At 41.0% G+C, this 18,937-nt stretch overlaps 1 protein-coding gene across 1 annotated transcript in view; it reads right to left on the reverse strand.

Annotated features, from left to right (window-relative positions):
• FRZB (frizzled related protein) overlaps positions 1–18,937 on the reverse strand; it is a 41,770-nt gene that overhangs the window by 17,073 nt on the left and 5,760 nt on the right. The window contains exons 2-4 of the mRNA XM_015086920.3: positions 14,833–14,928; positions 13,315–14,062; positions 5,822–5,866 (exon numbers count right to left, since the gene is read on the reverse strand). Of these exons, the coding sequence (XP_014942406.1) occupies positions 5,822–5,866; positions 13,315–13,792 (523 nt within the window). The 5' untranslated portion in view covers positions 13,793–14,062; positions 14,833–14,928. The remainder of the gene's footprint in view (positions 1–5,821; positions 5,867–13,314; positions 14,063–14,832; positions 14,929–18,937) is intronic.

Below are 18,937 nucleotides of genomic sequence, written 5' to 3' on the forward strand. Positions count from 1 at the left end.
GTGTGTGTGTATATATATATATATTCATAAAAGATCAATATTAGACAAAATTAATGTATGGTATTGGAATTTCTGCTAGCAGTTACCTTGGGAAAGAAAGGTGGAAGTAATAATTTGGAAGAAGCACAAGGAGACTTCTGGAATGCTGCTAATAGTATAAATCTTGATCTGTGTGATGGTTTCACAACAGTGTTTACTTTGTTACAAGTCACTGAGCTGCATGCTTATGATTTGTGTTTTTGAACATATAGCATACTTCATCTGAAAGCTTATTTTATGATGAGATGAAGTAACTAGATTCTACCATGTCTTTCCCTGAACTGAACACAGCTACAGAATGCATGAAGCAACTACTTAAGGATTCTGAAAAGTAAATAATAGAAAGATTGGGGAAGAAGACTGATATTCTCAAACTGTTCATTAACTTCCCCCGCTCTAGTATCCTCCAGCCTAGTTGCAACACAGCCCATAGCCTATAAGTGGGCATGATACAGATGGAGTTCTTTAGGAGAATCCCTCTACTTCTGACTCAAGAAGTGAGAAAAGGGTCTTCTACTACTCCATTCTCTGGTATCCCATCATTCAAGCAATCCTGGGGCAGTGCTGACAACAGCTGCACCAAGGGAGGCCCTCAGGAGTCTAAACTGGCAACATTGGAGAACCTTCCTTTCTCATTGGACGTGTAATGACAAGAGATTGGGGCAAAGCCCCATCGCTTTGTCCTCCACCATCTGGCCTCAGATGTGGAGTCAGTCACAGGAAGTACATCACAGAGTGGGATAAATAAAGCTCCAGATTTCTGGCCAAAGGGCCAAAGAGGAGCCCCAAAGGAACTAAAAAGTGCTGAGAAGACCACAGACAGAGAGGAACTTAGAAAAAATTCCATAAAATTGTTTATGAGCTGGTAGATTCACCTCTGGGTATGTATGAATCGGACACTGAACAGTATACTGTAGACTTTGAAAACTAAACTGTGGGATAGATCATTGCCCTGATCTCACACTGGCCCCTGGGTAGGATGCACATGGGATAGATCTGAAAGGCACTTCAAAGACTGACAGCGGAACAGATACTGAAATCACAACCTACAGAAGACAAGTCAGAATTTGCTGCTTAAACCCAATGTGCTAAAATAAAAACATCAACATTCTCGGGGCACCTGGGTGGCTCAGTCGGCTGTGTCTAATTCTCATTTCAACTCAGGTCATGATCTCACAGTTTGTGGGATCAGGCCCACTTTGGGCTCTGCGCTGACAGTGTAGAGCCTAAGATTTCTCCCTGCCCCTCCGCTGACTGTTCTCTCTCAAAAAAATAAACAAACATTAAAAAAATATATATCAACATTCTCTATAGAACTTTAAATGAGAACCAAAGTCTTAGAACATAAATAATCAAAATGACCAGGATGCAATTAAAAAATTACTCTGCAAGGGGCGCCTGGATGGCGCAGTCGGTTAAGCGTCCGACTTCAGCCAGGTCACGATCTCGCGGTCCGTGAGTTCGAGCCCCGCGTCAGGCTCTGGGCTGATGGCTCAGAGCCTGGAGCCTGTTTCCGATTCTGTGTCTCCCTCTCTCTTTGCCCCTCCCCCGTTCATGCTCTGTCTCTCTCTGTCCCCCCAAAAAAATAAATAAACGTTGAAAAAAACAATTATTCTGCATATGAAGAACCAGAAAAATCTCAATTTGTATGGAAAAACAACCAGGTGACACAAATGTTAAAATTATCCAACAATAATCTCAAGGCAGTTCTTACAAAAATTCTCCAAAAAGTATTAGTGAACACCCTTGAAATGAATGGAAGGATAGAAAGTCTCAACAAAGAATTACAAGATATAATGAAGAACCAAGTGGAAATTTTGAACTTTGAAAATTGCAGGAACTGGAATAAAAATTCACTAGATGGGCTCAGTATAAGAATAGTGATGATCAAGTCACCGAACTTGAAGACAGACCAGGAGAAATTATAAAGATTGAGAGGGAAATGAGCAGATCTTTGGGGACCTGTGGGACAATAACAAAAGCTCTAAGATTCACATCATCATAGATTTGGAAATAGAAGAGAATGTGCTGTAAAAATAAATCTTGGAAGAAATAGTTGCTGAAACCTTCCCAAATTTGACAAAAGGCAAAAATTTATAGACTCAAGAAACTCCATTAACCCTAAATAGGTTAAAACCAAAGAAATCAACATCCAGGCATAGCACAATCCAACTGCTAAAAACTAAACACCAAGAAAAAAGCCTTGAAAGCAACCAGAGAAAACTGACACATTACATACAGGGTAACAATGATTTGAATGACTACCAATTTCCCTTGAGAAACACAGAAGTAAGTGGAATAACTTTTTTAAACACTGAATGAACTGCCAACCCGGAATTCTATATCCAATGAAAATACCCTTCAGGAATGAAGGTGAAATCTAGACATTTTCAGATAAAGGAAAACTGAGAGAATTTATTGCCACCAGAACTGCTTTAAGAGAAATGTTGAAGGAAGTTCTTCAGGTAGAAGGAATACTGGAAATCAGGAAAAAACAATAGAAATAGAAACATCTATGTAAACACAGTAGGCTATTCTTTTTTATTTTTATTTTGAGAGAGAGAGAGAGAGAACAAGGACATGAGTGGGGGAAAGGGGCAGAGGGGGAGAGAGAGAGAGAATCTTAAGCAGGCTCCACACCCAGTGTGGAGCTCAACACAGGGCTTGATCCCATGACCTGGGACCAATCATGACCTGAGCCGAAATCCAGAGCTGGACGCTCAACCAACTGAGCCACCTAGGCACCCCTATTCTCCCCCTGAATTGTTTAAAACATTTTTAATGGCTTAAAGAAAAAATACAACTACATATATTGTCATTATATATATATATATTCACAAGATAAACGTATAACACAGATACATACACATGGTGTGCATGAGGAAGAGAGATTCAAATAATCCAACATGAATCAGGAAATAGAACACAGGAATGAAAAAGAGAGGGAACAAACAGAAACAAATAATAAAATGGTAGATCTAAATAAAAACATAACAATAACCACATTAAATGTAAATATCTCAATGCACCAATCAAAAGACAAAGATTGGTTAAATGAACAAAAAAACGACCCAATTATACTAGGTCTACAAGAAATTTGTTTAAAACATAATAATGTAGGTATGTTAAAAGTAAAAGGGTAAAGATACACCTTGTAAATACTGATAAAAAGAAAAACTGAAGTAGCTATATTAATATCAAAGAAAATAGATTTTAAAGCAGAGAAAACTACCAGAGATAAAGAGCGACATTACATTATGAAGGGTCAATTCTGCAATAAGACATAAAAACACTAATTGTGGGGGCGGTTGGGTGGCTAAGTCAATTGAGTGTCCAACTCTTTAAAAAAAATTTTTTTTAACGTTTATTCATTTTTGAGACAGAGAGAGACAGACCATGAATGGGGGAAGGTCAGAGAGAGAGGGAGACACAAAATATGAAACAGGCTCCAGGCTCTGAGCTCTCAGCACAGAGCCCGACGCGGGGCTCGAACTCATGACCTGAGATCATGACCTGAGCCAAAGTCAGAAGCCCAACCAACTGAGCCACCCAGGAGCCCCAAGTGTCCAACTCTTGATTTCAGCTCAAGTCATGACCTCATGGTTCATGAGTTCGAGCTCCATGTCTGCACTGTCAGTGCAGAGCCTGCTTGGGAATATCTCTCTCCCTTTCTCTCTGTCCTTCCCCTGCTCTCTCTTGTTCTCTCTCAAAATAAATAAACAAAAATTACAGAAATACTGTGAATGCACCAAATAACAGTTTCAGAATAACTGTACATGAAAAAAACAGAACTGAAAGAGAAATAGAAACATCTACAATATTTGGAGATTTATTCATCTCACAATGATCAATAGATCTAGTAGACAGAAAACAGGCAAGACTATAAAAGTCCTAAACAACAGTATTAACTAATCTAATTGACATTTAAAGAACATTCCTCCCAACTATTGCAGAATATATATATATTTTTTTTCCCCAAGTGTAAACAAAACATTCACCAACTCATATCCTGGGTCATAGAATAAACCCTAACAAATTTAAAAGAATCAAAATTATACAAAGTGTATTCTCTATAGTAGAATTAGAATAACATAAAGCAAAGAGAAAAATCTCCAAACAAATTTAACAGCACAATCCTAAATAATTCATAAGTCAAATATGTAGTCTCAAGGGAAATTATAAACTATTTTAAACTAAAGAAAATTAAAATAAAACCTATCAAACTTTGTGAGATGCAAATAAAGCCATTCTTAGCATCAAATTACTATACTAGACAAGAATAAAGGTCTCAAATCATAACCTAAGCTTCTACCTTACAGGAAAAACAGACAGCAAAGTAAATCTTAAACAAGCAAAGGAAGGAAATACTGAGGAGCAGAAATCGATAAAGTTGCAAATAAATAGAGAAAAATCAATGAAACCAAAAGATGGTTCTTTATATTCAGAATATATCACTTCTGTAATAGGTATGTGCTATCACTACACACCTATTAAAACGGCTAAGATTTAAAAAATTAAAAACTGAAAAAACCACATTCCAGAGAGGATGCACAGCAAGGGGAACACTTACACACCACTAGTGCAAAATTGAACAGCCATTTTTGGAAACAGTTTGGCAGCTTTTTTTTACAAAGTTAAACATACCCTTACTATCTAACCCCAGTAATTTTATTCCCAGATATTTACCCTAGAGAAATGAAAACGTATGTTTATACAAAAACTTGTACACAAATGTTTACAGTAGATCTACCCATGACTTACAAAAACTTGAAACAGCTCGATTATCCTTCAAGGCACGAATGGATAAACAAATGGTAATAGACTCAAGTAATAAAATATTTGGGAATTAAAATGAATCAACGATTGCTACATGCAGTAACAACTTGGATGAATCTCAAAGGCATTATAAGTGAAATAAGCCAATCTCAAAAGGTTACATACTCTACCATTCCATTTATACGATCATCTCAAAACTACAAAGCTATAGTGGAGAATAGATCAGTGATCACCAGTGGTTAAGGGTGGGAGAAGCTTGTAATTATAAAGAGATAGTATGAGGAAGTTTCTTTTGAGGTGATACAACTGTTCTGTGTCTCGACTGTGGTAGTGTTTACACAAGTCTATATATGCATTAAAATTCATAGAACTCATAAAATCCATACAATTTTTAATGGCCAAAAGGTCAGTTTTATTATATGTTCATTTTTAAAATAAAATATAAATAATTCTTTAAGTTTACTTTTTAAACGTTTTATTTTTATTTATTTTTGAAAGAGAGAGAGTGAGAGCACTCACGGGCAAGTGGGGAGGAGCAGAGAGAGGAAGGGAGAAAATTCCAAGTAGGCTCCACGCTGTAAGTGCAGAGCTCAATGTGGGGCTCAGTCTCACAAACTGTGAGCTGAAATCAAGAGCTGGATGGACGTTTAACCAACTGAGCCACCCAGGTCTCCACATTTACTGTTAAAACTTAGGGTACAGGGTGGTGCCTGGGTGGTTCAGTCAGTTAAGTGTCCAACTTCAGCTGAGGTCATGATCTCACAATTCATTAGTTCAAGCCCCACATCGGGCTCTCTGCTGTCAGCACAGAGCCCGCTTCAGATCTTCTATCCCCCTCTCTCCCTGTCTCTCTGCCCCTCCCCCACTCTTTTCCTCCCTCTCAATAATAATAAATATTAAAAACAAAAACATAGTGTACAGATGTCCCCAGATAAGACTTGAGTATCTAGGTTACAAAGACTAATTTGACTACAAATGAAAACTAGGAAGATAGTGATGTACTCACCACTGGCCCCTCTACAGTTTCCATTACTAGAATCCATAGGAAAATCTGAAAGTGATAAAATAAAGAATCATAATTTATTCATTATTATTTTGAGAATTCCCATATAAAAATCTAATTCAGTCATCAATTTAATTAAATCTAATTCAGTCATGTCTCAAGGAAGTGGATTTTTATTAGTGCCATGAGCTTGGCACGCTATTACTTATAGGTCAAATAAGGACAAGATCTATTTTGTGTGACTGAAAGAGGATATGCTCTTTTGAGTTCTCAATTGTGCATAAAATTTCAGGATTTAGTAAGTTTTTGAGTCTCACGCAATTTCTGACACCATGTAGTCCATGCACATATTAGGCATTCACCCAACACTTGGGTCTTGATGACTAAAAGAAGCCAACACATCTCTTCAATAAATAGATGTATCACACATTACTAGCATATATTTAAATTCTTGGTGCCTAAAGAAAACATTCTCATGCCCTTTGTTACCTGTAAACAGTTCTTCAGCAGAAAGAAAGCATACCATGCAGGGACCAGTGCAATTAATAGACGTGGTAATAATTGGAAATTGTCAAGGACTCTTTTCATGATCCCATAATCCAAGAAAATGGTAATGATGAATGATAAATAGTAATTATATAAAGTTCTTCGGTGTTCTAGTTAAGAAAGCAGCCTCTAGGGGAGCCTGGGGGGCTCAGTCAGTTAAGGTCTGACTCTTGATTTAGGCTCAGGTCATGATCTCACAGTTTGTGAGTTTGAGCCCTGTGTCAGGCTTTGCACTGACAGTGCAGAGCCTGCTTGGGATTCTCTCTCTGTCTCTCTCTGTCCCTCCCAACCCACCTCTCAAAAATAAATAAATATTTTTAAAAAAGGAAAAAGAATAAAAAAGCTGCCTCTAGTGAATAAGAGTGCCTCAGCAAAACACCCTGCTGAGACTTGCTGAACTTAGCTATCCATTCTTTTTTAAATTTTTTTTTCAACGTTTTTTATTTATTTTTGGGACAGAGAGAGACAGAGCATGAACGGGGGAGGGGCAGAGAGAGAGGGAGACACAGAAACGGAAACAGGCTCCAGGCTCTGAGCCATCAGCCCAGAGCCCGACGCGGGGCTCGAACCCACGGACCGCGAGATCGTGACCTGGCTGAAGTCGGACGCTCAACTGACTGCACCACCCAGGCGCCCCAGCTATCCATTCTTATTGCTACTTCAACTCAGCACTTTTATATAAGTTTTAGATTTGTATTAATACGTTATGTTAAATAACTTCAATATCTGTTTATCCTAACAGAAAATAACATTCTTCTTCTGTCCTTTTTCTTCATAGGATATATCATGAATAAATTTTAAAAGGAGTGGTTAATAGTTAGGACATGTTAGGACAATAGTACTCAAAATTACTATTAATCAATTACATTCTCAGGCTTAGTAATCATCGTCTGGTATTTAAAAAGCTCTGTACAAGGAAAGACAGTAACTATCAAATAGGCAGGCAACAAATACTTGATTCTAAAACATGAGGTTTGACTTAGTCATATACTATTAATGACTTTTATTCTATGCAAAGACTTTATTCATGATAAATGTATCCAAGTGTTAAAGTAACATGCCAATCAATGGTTTTATTTCTGAATAATTCCAATAATCATAATACATATATGACCTATACCAAAATGATCTTTCTGTAAATGAAGAAATTATATTAAGCCACATGTAAAATAATTGTTTAATGTCGAAAGGTTGAAAGAAAAATGAAAAAAATCTCTTGAAAAAAAACAACCCTTTGATATAGTTGAATCTAGGAAAGTGGTTTTACTACTCTCATTCTTACAGAAAAATGTTTCTTCATTTTTAAAAGTGCTTAGAAGTCAATTGGTAGAATTATAAGAGAAAAAAGTTATCTGGTCATAAATAATCCAAAAAAATTGTTTTCATAAAGTTAAACTTAGGAATTCCAACAATATCATCCTAAGTTAAAATAGCAGGCATTATTAGGTTGTATGCCCCAAGAATTTCTAGTAGGGGTCATAGAAGTTTCCAGAAGAAGAGTCCTAAAGGAGCTGGGGAGGGTTGGGTGGGGGGTGTGTTCCACATAGAAAATCACGTGTGTAAGAAATATGGAAAGAAATTGCAGTACTCACCAAGGGACCTGCAAGTCTTCCAGTGTGGCTAAAATAGAGAAAGCTGTGAGCAGAGAGAAATGAAGCTAGAGAGGTAGGAAGGGATGAAGTCACAAAGGCTAGAGACAGACACCAAAGGATTTTAAGCAACAGATTGACATTTCAGAAAGATCACCCTGTTGGAATATGGAGGGACAATACTGGAAGTAAGCAAGCCGATTATTACCCCGTGGCCATAATCCATGTGACACATGTGGAGATGTGGAGACCCAAACTAAGAGAGCAGCATCAGAGAAGGAGGGAAGGAAACTGGATTCAGAGTAGATCCATAACACTTAATACCCATTAAATGTGGGGGGGGGGGGGGGAGGGGGGTGGTAAAGAATAGGGTAGAATCAAGGATGACTCCCAGGCCTGGAGCATGGGTATGCTGGTGCCTCGTAACCATATAAAAAAATACTCAAAAAGAATAGGCAGATGAGGGGAAGGAAAGGAGGAGTTCACTTTGTGGCATGATGAGATTGAAGGGCTCGGGATTAGATGTGAGAATCTGGAATGTACTCTTATCTCAAAAGTGTAGTGAAGTAGTTATCTCTTATCTCTTGGAATCCCCGTCCAGAGCTGTCTTTTATTCCCTTAAGCTATATATAAGTGAGCTTTCGAAATACAATGGACAAAACTTGATCCATTAACTGCAATCTGACAGTCAAAAGACACAGATTCTCTCAAAAGTTATGAATCACCTCTTTCTTCTTAAGACAGCAAGTGTATTGGAGAATGATTTCTGGTTTGAATCTTCTCTCTCTTAATAGCTTTATGACCTTGCACAAGTCACTTATAGGCCTCAGCTTCCTTTTCTTCAAAATGGGAATAATAGTACCCACCAGGTAGTTATTACAGTAAATTGAAATGCATAACACACTTAAAACAGCAGATGAAACATGCTAGTGTTATTAGTTCTTATTCTGGTTGCTGCTAACAATCCCTGAGAGGACATGTCCTTTCCTCGATCACGTTGTCATTAAACACTTACATTGTGCTTTGCCATTCATCGATCACTTCACATGAATAGTTCTCTTATTCTTCTCTATTCACAATGTCAATCTTGAATGACTTGCTCAAGGTCTAACATTAATGGCAAAGGTGGAATACCAACTAAGGGTCTAGAGCTCTAAAACTGTGCAATTGCAGAAATATAACCAATTCTTAATTATTCAAAACTGTATGTCTCTTCTTTCTATACACCTAGCAGAAAGAGAAAGGCCAAATAGAACTTAAGTCAGTTTTGCTATTTATAGCAACAACTATTTGGAAGTCTGGTAGGAATGAAATTTTAAAAAATGAATCATTAAGATTTGGGGGCTACATAAGATTATTAGGTTAGCTGTGATGAAATACCATAACTCTGAGATAGTCTCTTCCCTACCCCACCCAGAATGCCTTTCAGTATTTTATGTAATGAAGCATCTTTAGGGGTGTCTGGGTGGCTCAGGCGGTTAAGCATCTGAATCTTGGTTTCATCTCAGGTCACAATCTCACAGTTCGTGAGTTCAAGCCCTGTGTCAGGCTCCGCAGCTGGCAGCATGGAGCCTGCCTGGGACTCTTTCTCTCTCTCTCTCTCTCTCTCTCTCTCTGCCCCTTCCCTGCTCATGCTGTCTCTCTCTAAATAAAAATTTTTTTTAAAATCTTTAAAACTGTGTTCTCTCCAGTCTTAATCTAAAATTTCCATTTCTTCTTTCCATTCCGTTTTCCTCCTATCACACTAAATAATTTTTCCTTCTTGGTATTTGGCCCCTCAAATATTTGTAGAGCAGGGCTGAAGAAAAGGCTGCCTGTTTCTCAGAGAGCAGAGATAGGATTAAACAGCAGTACATGCATGTGAAAGCTGGCATGGTCCAGGCAGCAAGAGAGGGCCTGGCGAAATGTGTTGAGCAAGAACTGAGGTGACGAGCTAATACTACCGCAGAAACCAGCAATGACTGAGGATTGATTATAAAACCCTTGGCATGGTGAACCATGGGTACTGAATAAATAGCTGGGAAATATCACACATAAGTTTTCTTAAATTCTTGATCTCTACACATCCAAGATCAACTATTTATAATTAACAGACATCCATCAGACTCATTCTCTCTTCCTGTTGCTCCCAAAGGGATTTGTTCTTGATCCTGAAGTCCAGGTTAATTTGTGTAAAATGAAATATTAAGCTTGTGTGTTCAGAAGTAAGATCTGCTTGTCCAGTTGGGTCCCCATGTGGAGCTTGTTTTCCAGAGCTGAAGTGATAAAAATTCTAGGCTGTATCTGCATTGACCAGCCTACCGTTTCAAAAAAGAAAACATCATTTTGATACCACAATGATAACCATGGCGAAAAAGCAATAGCAGCAAGCACCAATCTGTTAGGGACGATGTCCCAGGTACCATGATCTTTAACTTCATCTTCACCATGCCTGTGGGATGTAGGCAGTGCTGTTGCCATGATACAGATCAGAAAACTTTAAACCAGAGAGGTTATAGAATTTCCCTGCACTAACACTTGATAGGAAGCAGAGTCCAGATTCAACACCTGGCCTGCTGGGCTCCTACCCACACTCTTTACTCGCCATACAATACTGAAGACAGGACTAGAGGTCTTAACTGGCAGAAATGAATCCTCCGATAAAGCAGTTGTGCATGAAGCCACAACTCCATAGTAAATATACAATGTGGAAAAAGAATACATTTAATGTGAATTTGTTGGGAAGGGTCAGGATAGGATCTTTTTTTTTTTTTTTTTAACATATGCTGGCCCCTAGTATTTCAAAAGCAAAAAGTAGTTGGAAGCACTGCCCCATTTCAGCACGTAAATGGGCCTAAACTTGTTTGTGGAATCCTACTGTGCTAGGAGGGAAGAGACCCATGTGAAAATGGTAGGACTTGCAAATCCTCTTGGCATTGAAGGAATGTGAAGGGTGGCCTCTTTTATTCAGGGAGACCTCATTTTTGTATTCGGCTGGATTCTAGTCATAAAACATAAGTGATTCTGTTTATACCTAGAGGAAGAAAAAAAGCTGCTTCACGGACTATCCTATCCCCCTGAACCAAGCAGTATATTGCATCGTAAATTAAACTGGCCACATATGGTAGTTACTAAGTAATTCCAGGTGTCCAACAGTTTGACCCAGGATAGGGAATGAAATTTTCAGCAAGCTGGCCTTGGAAGCCAGGGGACCCTTCAGGTTAGAATCCACCTCTCCATTCCCCATCCCCACCTCCCCTGAAGCTCCCACCTGCCACCAGGGCCAAGGACTCACACTGAAGGTTGTGGTAAAGGGAGGGAAAAGGGAGACCATCACAAAAATATGGCTCCTACTGCCGCCTACCCCTACCTATTTTTCCAGCAAGGATGCTGTCAACAAAGCAGCTATTATGGCCTTTGAAAGCAGCTCAGAAATCATGTCCCACTTAGTGACAAATTGTTTCCATGCATGTCCTATTTGAGAGCTTCAATGAGGCAGTTGTTCTGCATTTGGTCCCCAACGATAGGTAATTCAGGGACACTTAAGGAAGCTGCTTCCCATCCATATTGACCACAGCGTTTGAAAGCTGTTCATCTTGCCAAACCTCTCTCATTTGAGGTCCATCTCGAAGAGAGGTTTCAGAGCAAGTCTTTTCCTTTAACGGGAGGAAAGCATTTCAGAGTGAACCATAGCCACCTCATTCCAGGTCATTGGCCCGAGCAAAGCACCAGTATTTAACAGATTCTAAGTGTCTGGCAAACCAGAGCAGCAACTGACCAAGCTCTTCCAGAAGCTGCACAGACTGTGACTCAAGAGTGTTCTTTGAGCCCAAAGATTAAGAAGAAATACATTTCTTTCTGCTTACATTATACAGCCAGTTATTCGTTCTTGATTAAAACCAAGACGACTTAATAGGTATATTCAAAGAGTGATTAAGTGAGGGGACCATGGAAAAGCTTCTGGAATCTTTCTGTTCAGTTTTGGTTTTACAGCTATTTGTACTCTCTGCCTCTCCACTCATTTTATGGTAAGCATGCCAATGTGCACAGAAAACAATTTTTCCAAATCAATTCTCTGACAGCCAAGAACTGTTACCTAGAGATGGACTATGGGCATGAGCTTAGGCTGAGCAGGTCAAGTGGCAGGAAGAAAAATGTGACGCCCAGGAAATGAACAGAGGAGGCAATCGAGTCAGCACATTTAATAACAGAGTTCATCTGGGGAAGGTATGAAAGAGAACAGACCGTAACAAATATGAAATTCTATGAAGGGTGAAATTTGAGTTGAGGGGTAATTGGTAGGAGTGCTATTAAGTGAGAATTAAATGAACCATAATGAACCAGGTTTAGCTGGGGTCTTCAGAGTTATGACTGTCCTGATTAGACCAAATACTAGTGAGAAAACAACTTGTGGTTGATTCCATTAAATGCAGAACTACAATCAAGCTTTACAGTAGGGAAAGATGAAAATGAATGTGTGGTTGGTGCGCACACAGCACAAAGGGCATGAAATAAGGTATTAAAGACATATTTGCAGGCATAACAAACAGTAGGGCAAGGGGTGAGATTAAAAGTAACATCACGTGAGCATATGACGATAGCACACCTTAAATATAACTCCTTTCGTCCATATGTCACTTACAAAAGGACTTGAAGGCATGTGGGAATGTGAAAAGAGCCCAGCAATTCACTTCGCCAGCTCTGTGGCTGGGAGCAAGTCACAGAAGCTAATTAGCAGTGCATAGCAATGTTTCACAGCTGTTTCAGTCTGGAATGGAAGAACAATTTATCTCATTGAAAGGACGAAGAAATTTAAGGTGAAGGTAATTGCTCAAATTGGACTTTGAGCAAACACATATCACTAACATCTGTGGGTTGGAGTAAGATTACTGAAATTATCTAGGCATTTTTAATGATTAGAAGAAAATGGTGCTTCAGTTTTTCTGTTTTCACCATACAATCTTGACAAGCAGCTACAACAGGAAAAATACGGAAAATGCGTGATTGAGAATGCAAGAGAATCCGGCAAGAAAGTTCAGTGACTGTAAACAAATTAAGAAAGTAAAAAAAGAGCATCACTATGCAAGATGTGGCTACTTAGACATGGAAAGCATGGAAAGCGCAGGGTCACTGTTGAGCACAAGTGTGACGGGGAGTGGAATGAACTGCAAGTTTTAGAAAGACGGATAGCCTATCGGAATGGAGTGCATCAGTCTGGAAGAGAGAAGAAAGAAGTGGTGCTCCAGAGAGGAGTGATGAAGAGCAGCGACCCCAAGAAAAAAAAAAAAAGGCAGAATTAGAGAGTAAAAGGCGAGTAACAAAAACTCCGAGAAGTGGGGTAGCTAGAGGTCGGGACGGAGGCTGGGCCAGAGCCGGACTCACCCGCTCCGTCCGCGGTAACGATGGCCTCGGGAGAGATGCACACGCCACGGTCATAAACAGGCAGCTCCTCGCAGGCCAGACTCTCGGGCCACGAGTGGCGGTACTTGATGAGGATGGGCTCGCAGCCCTGCCGGGCCCGCTCGCACACAGACTTGCAGGGCTTGATGGGCTCGTGCTGGAAGTCAATGGTGCAGATGGGCGCATACATGGCACAGAGGAAGAAGAGCAGATCCGGGCTGCACTGGGTGCCCAGCAGACCTTCGAACTGCTCAATGGCCAGGATGGCGTTAGCCTGGGTGCTGTGGTGCAGGTGGTTGGGCATCTTGGTCATGTTCCAGGGCAGGGACTTGCACAGGGGGATGCGCACGGGCTCGCAGGCTGCAGCTCGTGCTCCGGGCACCCAGAGCAGACAGAGCGCAGCCAGGGCGAGCAGCCCGGCCCGCAGCAGCAGCATCCCTCCTGGACCGCCGCAGACCATGATCCCGGCAGGACGGGGCAGGGTTCAGCAGTGCCGAGGACGCCGACAGGCCCGCTTCGCGGTCCCCTCTTCCCCCCTGGAAGTGGACACAATGATCTGGGAGCTTCTCCTCCCCCGACGATCTCAGTTTCTTTCCTTGGATCAAATTCCCCCAATGGGGTCCCACGAGCTCCGCCGACCTCCGGCCGCCGCCGCCCCTGCCTCTCTGGCTGTTCTTCCCCGACGTCTAAGCCTTCTGGGGCAGCAGCATCTATTTATTCCTCGCTCCCTCTGGCAGAAGCGTCAGATTCGCAGATGAATCAGATTAGAGGAAAACAAGAGGAAGCGAGGGAGAAATAAAATCAAAAGTAAAATTCAGCTGAGGCAGTTGGAGCTCTGGACTGTCACGTCCCCTGGATTATGAAAAGGTGCTAACAGAAGCATGAAATTCTCCAACCGGGGAAGGAGGGGCTGGGGCGGGGGAGGGGAAACCAGAGGGAAAAGACTCCTAATGGGGGAGGAGGGTGCTGTAAGAGTTTCAGTTCTTGTAGGCTGAGCAAAAAGATCCAGTTCTTGGTGGGAGTTGACGCTGCTGCAGCAGCGACCGCCGCAGGCAGGAAGGACCAGCCGGAGGAGCCTCGACGCGAGAGGTCTGTGCCTCGGCCCCGCTGCGCTCCACTTTCCCACCTCCGGGCCAGAGAGGCAGCCCCGCCCCCACCCCCTACCGCCAACCCCTCGGTGCAGTCCCAGCCCTCCAATGCCAGCTCCTCTTCCTGGGATGGGAGCGGCGGTGGGGGTGGGGGGAAAGACAAGGTCTGCCGGTTGGAGGCAGAGGGGAGGGGAGCCTCGAGAAGCAGCCAGGATGCCGTAACGCAACACAGCGCTGACTTGAGACGTGCACCTCTTTCCCATCCCCACGCTAGCTCCAAAGAAAAGCCCCCAGACCCTCGCTGAAAGCCCACCCCAATCCCTGACGGAGGAGTACCAAGTTCCCCACTTGGGAGCCCACCCAAGCACCCTCACTCCCTGGAGACAGCTCTTCAGGCAAACTACCGCTTTACCTCTGCGCATCACCAGCTCGGCACAAAGTCAGACTTCAGGAGGAAGGACTTCAGCAGTGTCACTTTAAATGTCCAAGTCACAGAAAACACAGCCCCCTGCATGCAGTGGTGAAGGTTTATCACCCAGAGTTCAGGACTACAGAAGTCTGCATTATGAATAACAAAGTGGTGGGCGGGGGAGGGGGGGCTGCCTTTCATAAAAAGGAAAGAAATCTGTACATAATACAAGTAGGCCACCAGAAGCAAGAAACAGGTTTTTTAAAAAGCATTTTTTTCTTTGCCCTGCAGAATTAGAACTTTGGAGTTTTGCTTCTTAAGGTGAAGAGTGAAAAACTACCTGCTTTGAAGTATCTGGTTTTTGTTTTGTTTTGTTTTCTGATTTTACTCACTAAAATAAAATGGCATTTATTATTCAACTCTTGTCACCAAGGATTTCACCTAACACTTGAAAGAAATGTGTAGGAAAATTACACCACACAGGTAATAATAATCATGATGATAACAATAAAACCCTTCCCATCCAAATTAGCTCAATCTAGAGAAGAAAATAGAAACCAGATCCCCTCCTGGTCTTCTCTGTCACTAATGAGCCACATCTTTTCCTTCCTCTCCCCCTCTGCCTTCTCAGGGCATATTGTAAATGGAATGACCTATTGAGGCCCTGCACCCTGCCCTTTAACCCAGCAAAAGGATTGTAGAATGTCAGAAAACACAGCTTTCATTGAGAAGAGAAAGAAACCTTAAAACAAAACAGGAAGTCACCTTTGCCCTGCATCATTGAAATATTTCACTGCTTTAATCCAGCCATTTCTCAGAGTCAACAAGAAGCAGAAAAATGAGGCCCCCGCTTTAGAGCACACAGGGAGTTGTGGGTGTCCATTCCCCATCACTGACCTGATGGCACTTACAAAACATCAGTGCTCACTTGAGTTTATGAAATTTTATCTCTAAAATGACCATAAAGAGCAGTTTGTGACTATAGTAAATTTCTTCAGAAGCAAGTTTGTTCCACTTAGGAGAAAACACAACAGATGGTAGATAGGGAGTCATTTAGTTAGTACAAACTTTGCCTGGTCTACAATTATTTCATGTAATGTAAGAAAACAAAGCTAAAATTGTATAAATGAATTAGATGAAAGATGCTATAGCAAGTAAAATTTGGGGGGAAAAAACAAATTTGAAACAGTCAATATTAGAACATTTGGGGGAATCCATATTTTAAAATGTAGGTGGAATTTTCAATAAATTAGAAGAAGGAAGTGAACCATAGATGCAACAGATTGTTTGCTATATGTGTTTCCCTGTTTGCCATATGTCTTTCAGTATAAGAGGAAACAAGCTAATTGTTTTTATGGTTCCACAACTGTCTGAAATAAAAGCTTACTTTCCTTCCCCTTCACAGAAGTTAATTATCCACTTTGTCTAACATGTCCCCTCACAATTTTAGTCTCTAATCCAAACTTGTCTTTATCAACACCCAAAATAAATTTCACTGCCTCCCACATGTCTTTTTGAATACACTGCCTGGTTTTGTTCATTTTTCTAGTTAGTTCCTCTTGAACTTTGTTCATTTGTGCAAATTATTCTTTAGCACCTGTCAATTTATTGCTTTAAAATATTTTTCTTTTGTTATTTCATCTGGGCGTGCCCTGCCTTCCTAAATAGTATGTATGATTTTCTTCAAGAAGAGAATTCATCCTCTATGTCTTTTGAAATAAGCATTTGAGAAATGTGAGCTGATGGAATTTGGAATGCAATATTTTAAATATTAAAACATAAATGTCTAAAAACATATAATAAATAAATGCCTTAAAGAGAAATAAAATACAAGGGCGCCTGGGTGGCTCAGTTGGTTAAGCGTCCACCTTTGGCTTAGGTCATGATCTCACGGGTTCGTGAGTCTGAGCCCCACGTGGGGCTCTCTGCTGACAGTTCAGAGCCTGGAGCCTGCTTCAGATTCTGTGTCTCCCTCTCCCTGCCCCTCCCCACCCATGCTCTGTCTCTGTCTATCTCTCAAAAAAAAACAAAATGTAAAAAAAAAATTTAAGAAAAGAGAAAATACAGTTGGAATAAATAGAGTGAAGTCTAAAACCAAGCTATGGGATCATGAAGGAAACACAAATTAGATAAGGAATACAGTCTCCACTAGTAGATGAGCCATGCCCCTAAAAGTGAGTGCCTTCCAAAAGGCCCACATTTACAGAAATTAAGGGAAGGTTGAAACCTGATTCCTCAGAGGAAATGGGGTCATAGGTAATTTGTTCCTCTTATGTTATTTTAAGGTTTAATTTAACAAGCATTGAACTGACCCTGATCCATTAGGACCCTGATCCTAATGTAAAAGTGCACCAGGGCTGTGTGATAGCCGCCTGTTTTAGATATCTCTCCACATCTGTTGAAAAGGCATTAAGGTAAATAATCTGCATGGAACACATAAGTGGCTGTAGAATTGAAGCTTTTAAAGGAAATTTTGATGGGCAGAGCAACAGGGATCTTTTAAAACTCACTCTCTAGAACTAAGGATGAAAATCACAGATTTTTACAGTGGGTTTTATGTTTGAGAAAGTTATGAAGGTGGCAAATGCAAACTATTAGTGTACCAATACCCTACTGAAAAATATCTTATGAACCCTAGATTTCAGGACCTTGAAAGGCTCCCCAACACACATCTCGGGCCTTTCAAGGGGGTGAGGGCACTTCAGAGTAACCATGTGGCACGTGACTCTCTGAGAGGCAGCATAGCACCCATCTCCAGCACCTATTTGGGACTGTGAGTCAATTCTGGGCTCAACAGCTGCTTGGAAGTACCCCCAGACCTAGGCATGGCCAGTCTTCTTAGAATGCATGATGGCATTGGCATTTCATCTAACTTCCTGACAAGGGTTCCAGTGGTGATTTCAAGGAAAGATCTTCCTGTATAGAATTGTTGAATCATTATATTGTACACCTGAAACTGATATAACATTGTATGTTAACTATACTGGCATTAAAATTGTTTTAAATAAAAATAAATATGGACAGGGAAAAAAAAGAAATAAAAGATCTTTCACTGTGAAATAGCCTTCTTTCCAAAATTTAAATTTGACCAATTTCAAAAAAAAAAAAGAATTTGTGATGTATTTTGTCAACAATTTAAGTATTAATATGCTTTTTCATCTGGTAAATACACTTTACACTTACCCCAGGTTTGTGCTTGTAAGACAATCTACATCTGTCCTTTAAGAAAATGTGGTTACATCGTTTTGTTTTGTTTTGTGTTTTTGACATCACACACAAGCAGGGGAGAGGGGAAGAGGGAGAGACAGACAGAGAGAATCTTAAGCAGGCTCCACGCTCAACATGGGCTCAATCCCACAACCCTGGGATCATGACCTGAGCTGAAATCAAGAGTCAACCACTCAACTGACTCAGCCACCCAGGCACCCAAAAAAACGTGCTTACGTTTCTTCAAGCAGGGCTGATGTGTGCAATAATTAACAACTAGTACAGCATGGGAATCCATCAGTCAGAATGACTGAGGCCAGTCCCATTCTGTACCAACTGGGGATCAGCCCTAGGTACCCAGGGAGCAAGAGAACTAGTGTTTATTGAGTGCCTACTATCTGTGAGGCATATAAACCATACGATACTTTACAAGAGGTATTAATTCCAAAGATGAAGAAACTGAGGCTCAGAGGAAAGAAGGACTTACCCAAAGTTCTCACAGCTAGATAAGGGCCAGTCAGAGATGGGACTTGAATCCATGCTCCTTCCCCAACTCCAACAATCACACTTTTTCCTAAGCAGAAAGGATTTGGGAATGGGAAAGACCACGGCTTTCTGTGGACCTAGGTCTTAGCCTGAACCCTGTCCACACTGCTTATCAGACACTGACTGTGCCCGCCACCCAGGAATAGAATGCAAATCCTTGTGCTTCGAATGGGGAGACCTTCCTGCTTCATGACCTCATTCAAGCTGTTCTGTGCACCTAGAAATTCCTCAAGTTCCACTTTAAGAAGATATTACCTGTCCAGTCTCCAAACAATCCAGAAAAGCTTCCCACCTGTTAGGTACATCAACATTAAGGCAGTGACTCTCAAACTGTGACCTGCAGCAAAATCCCCTG

Source organism: Acinonyx jubatus, chromosome C1 (genome assembly GCF_027475565.1).
Source record: "Acinonyx jubatus isolate Ajub_Pintada_27869175 chromosome C1, VMU_Ajub_asm_v1.0, whole genome shotgun sequence".
NCBI lineage: Eukaryota > Metazoa > Chordata > Mammalia > Carnivora > Felidae > Acinonyx > Acinonyx jubatus.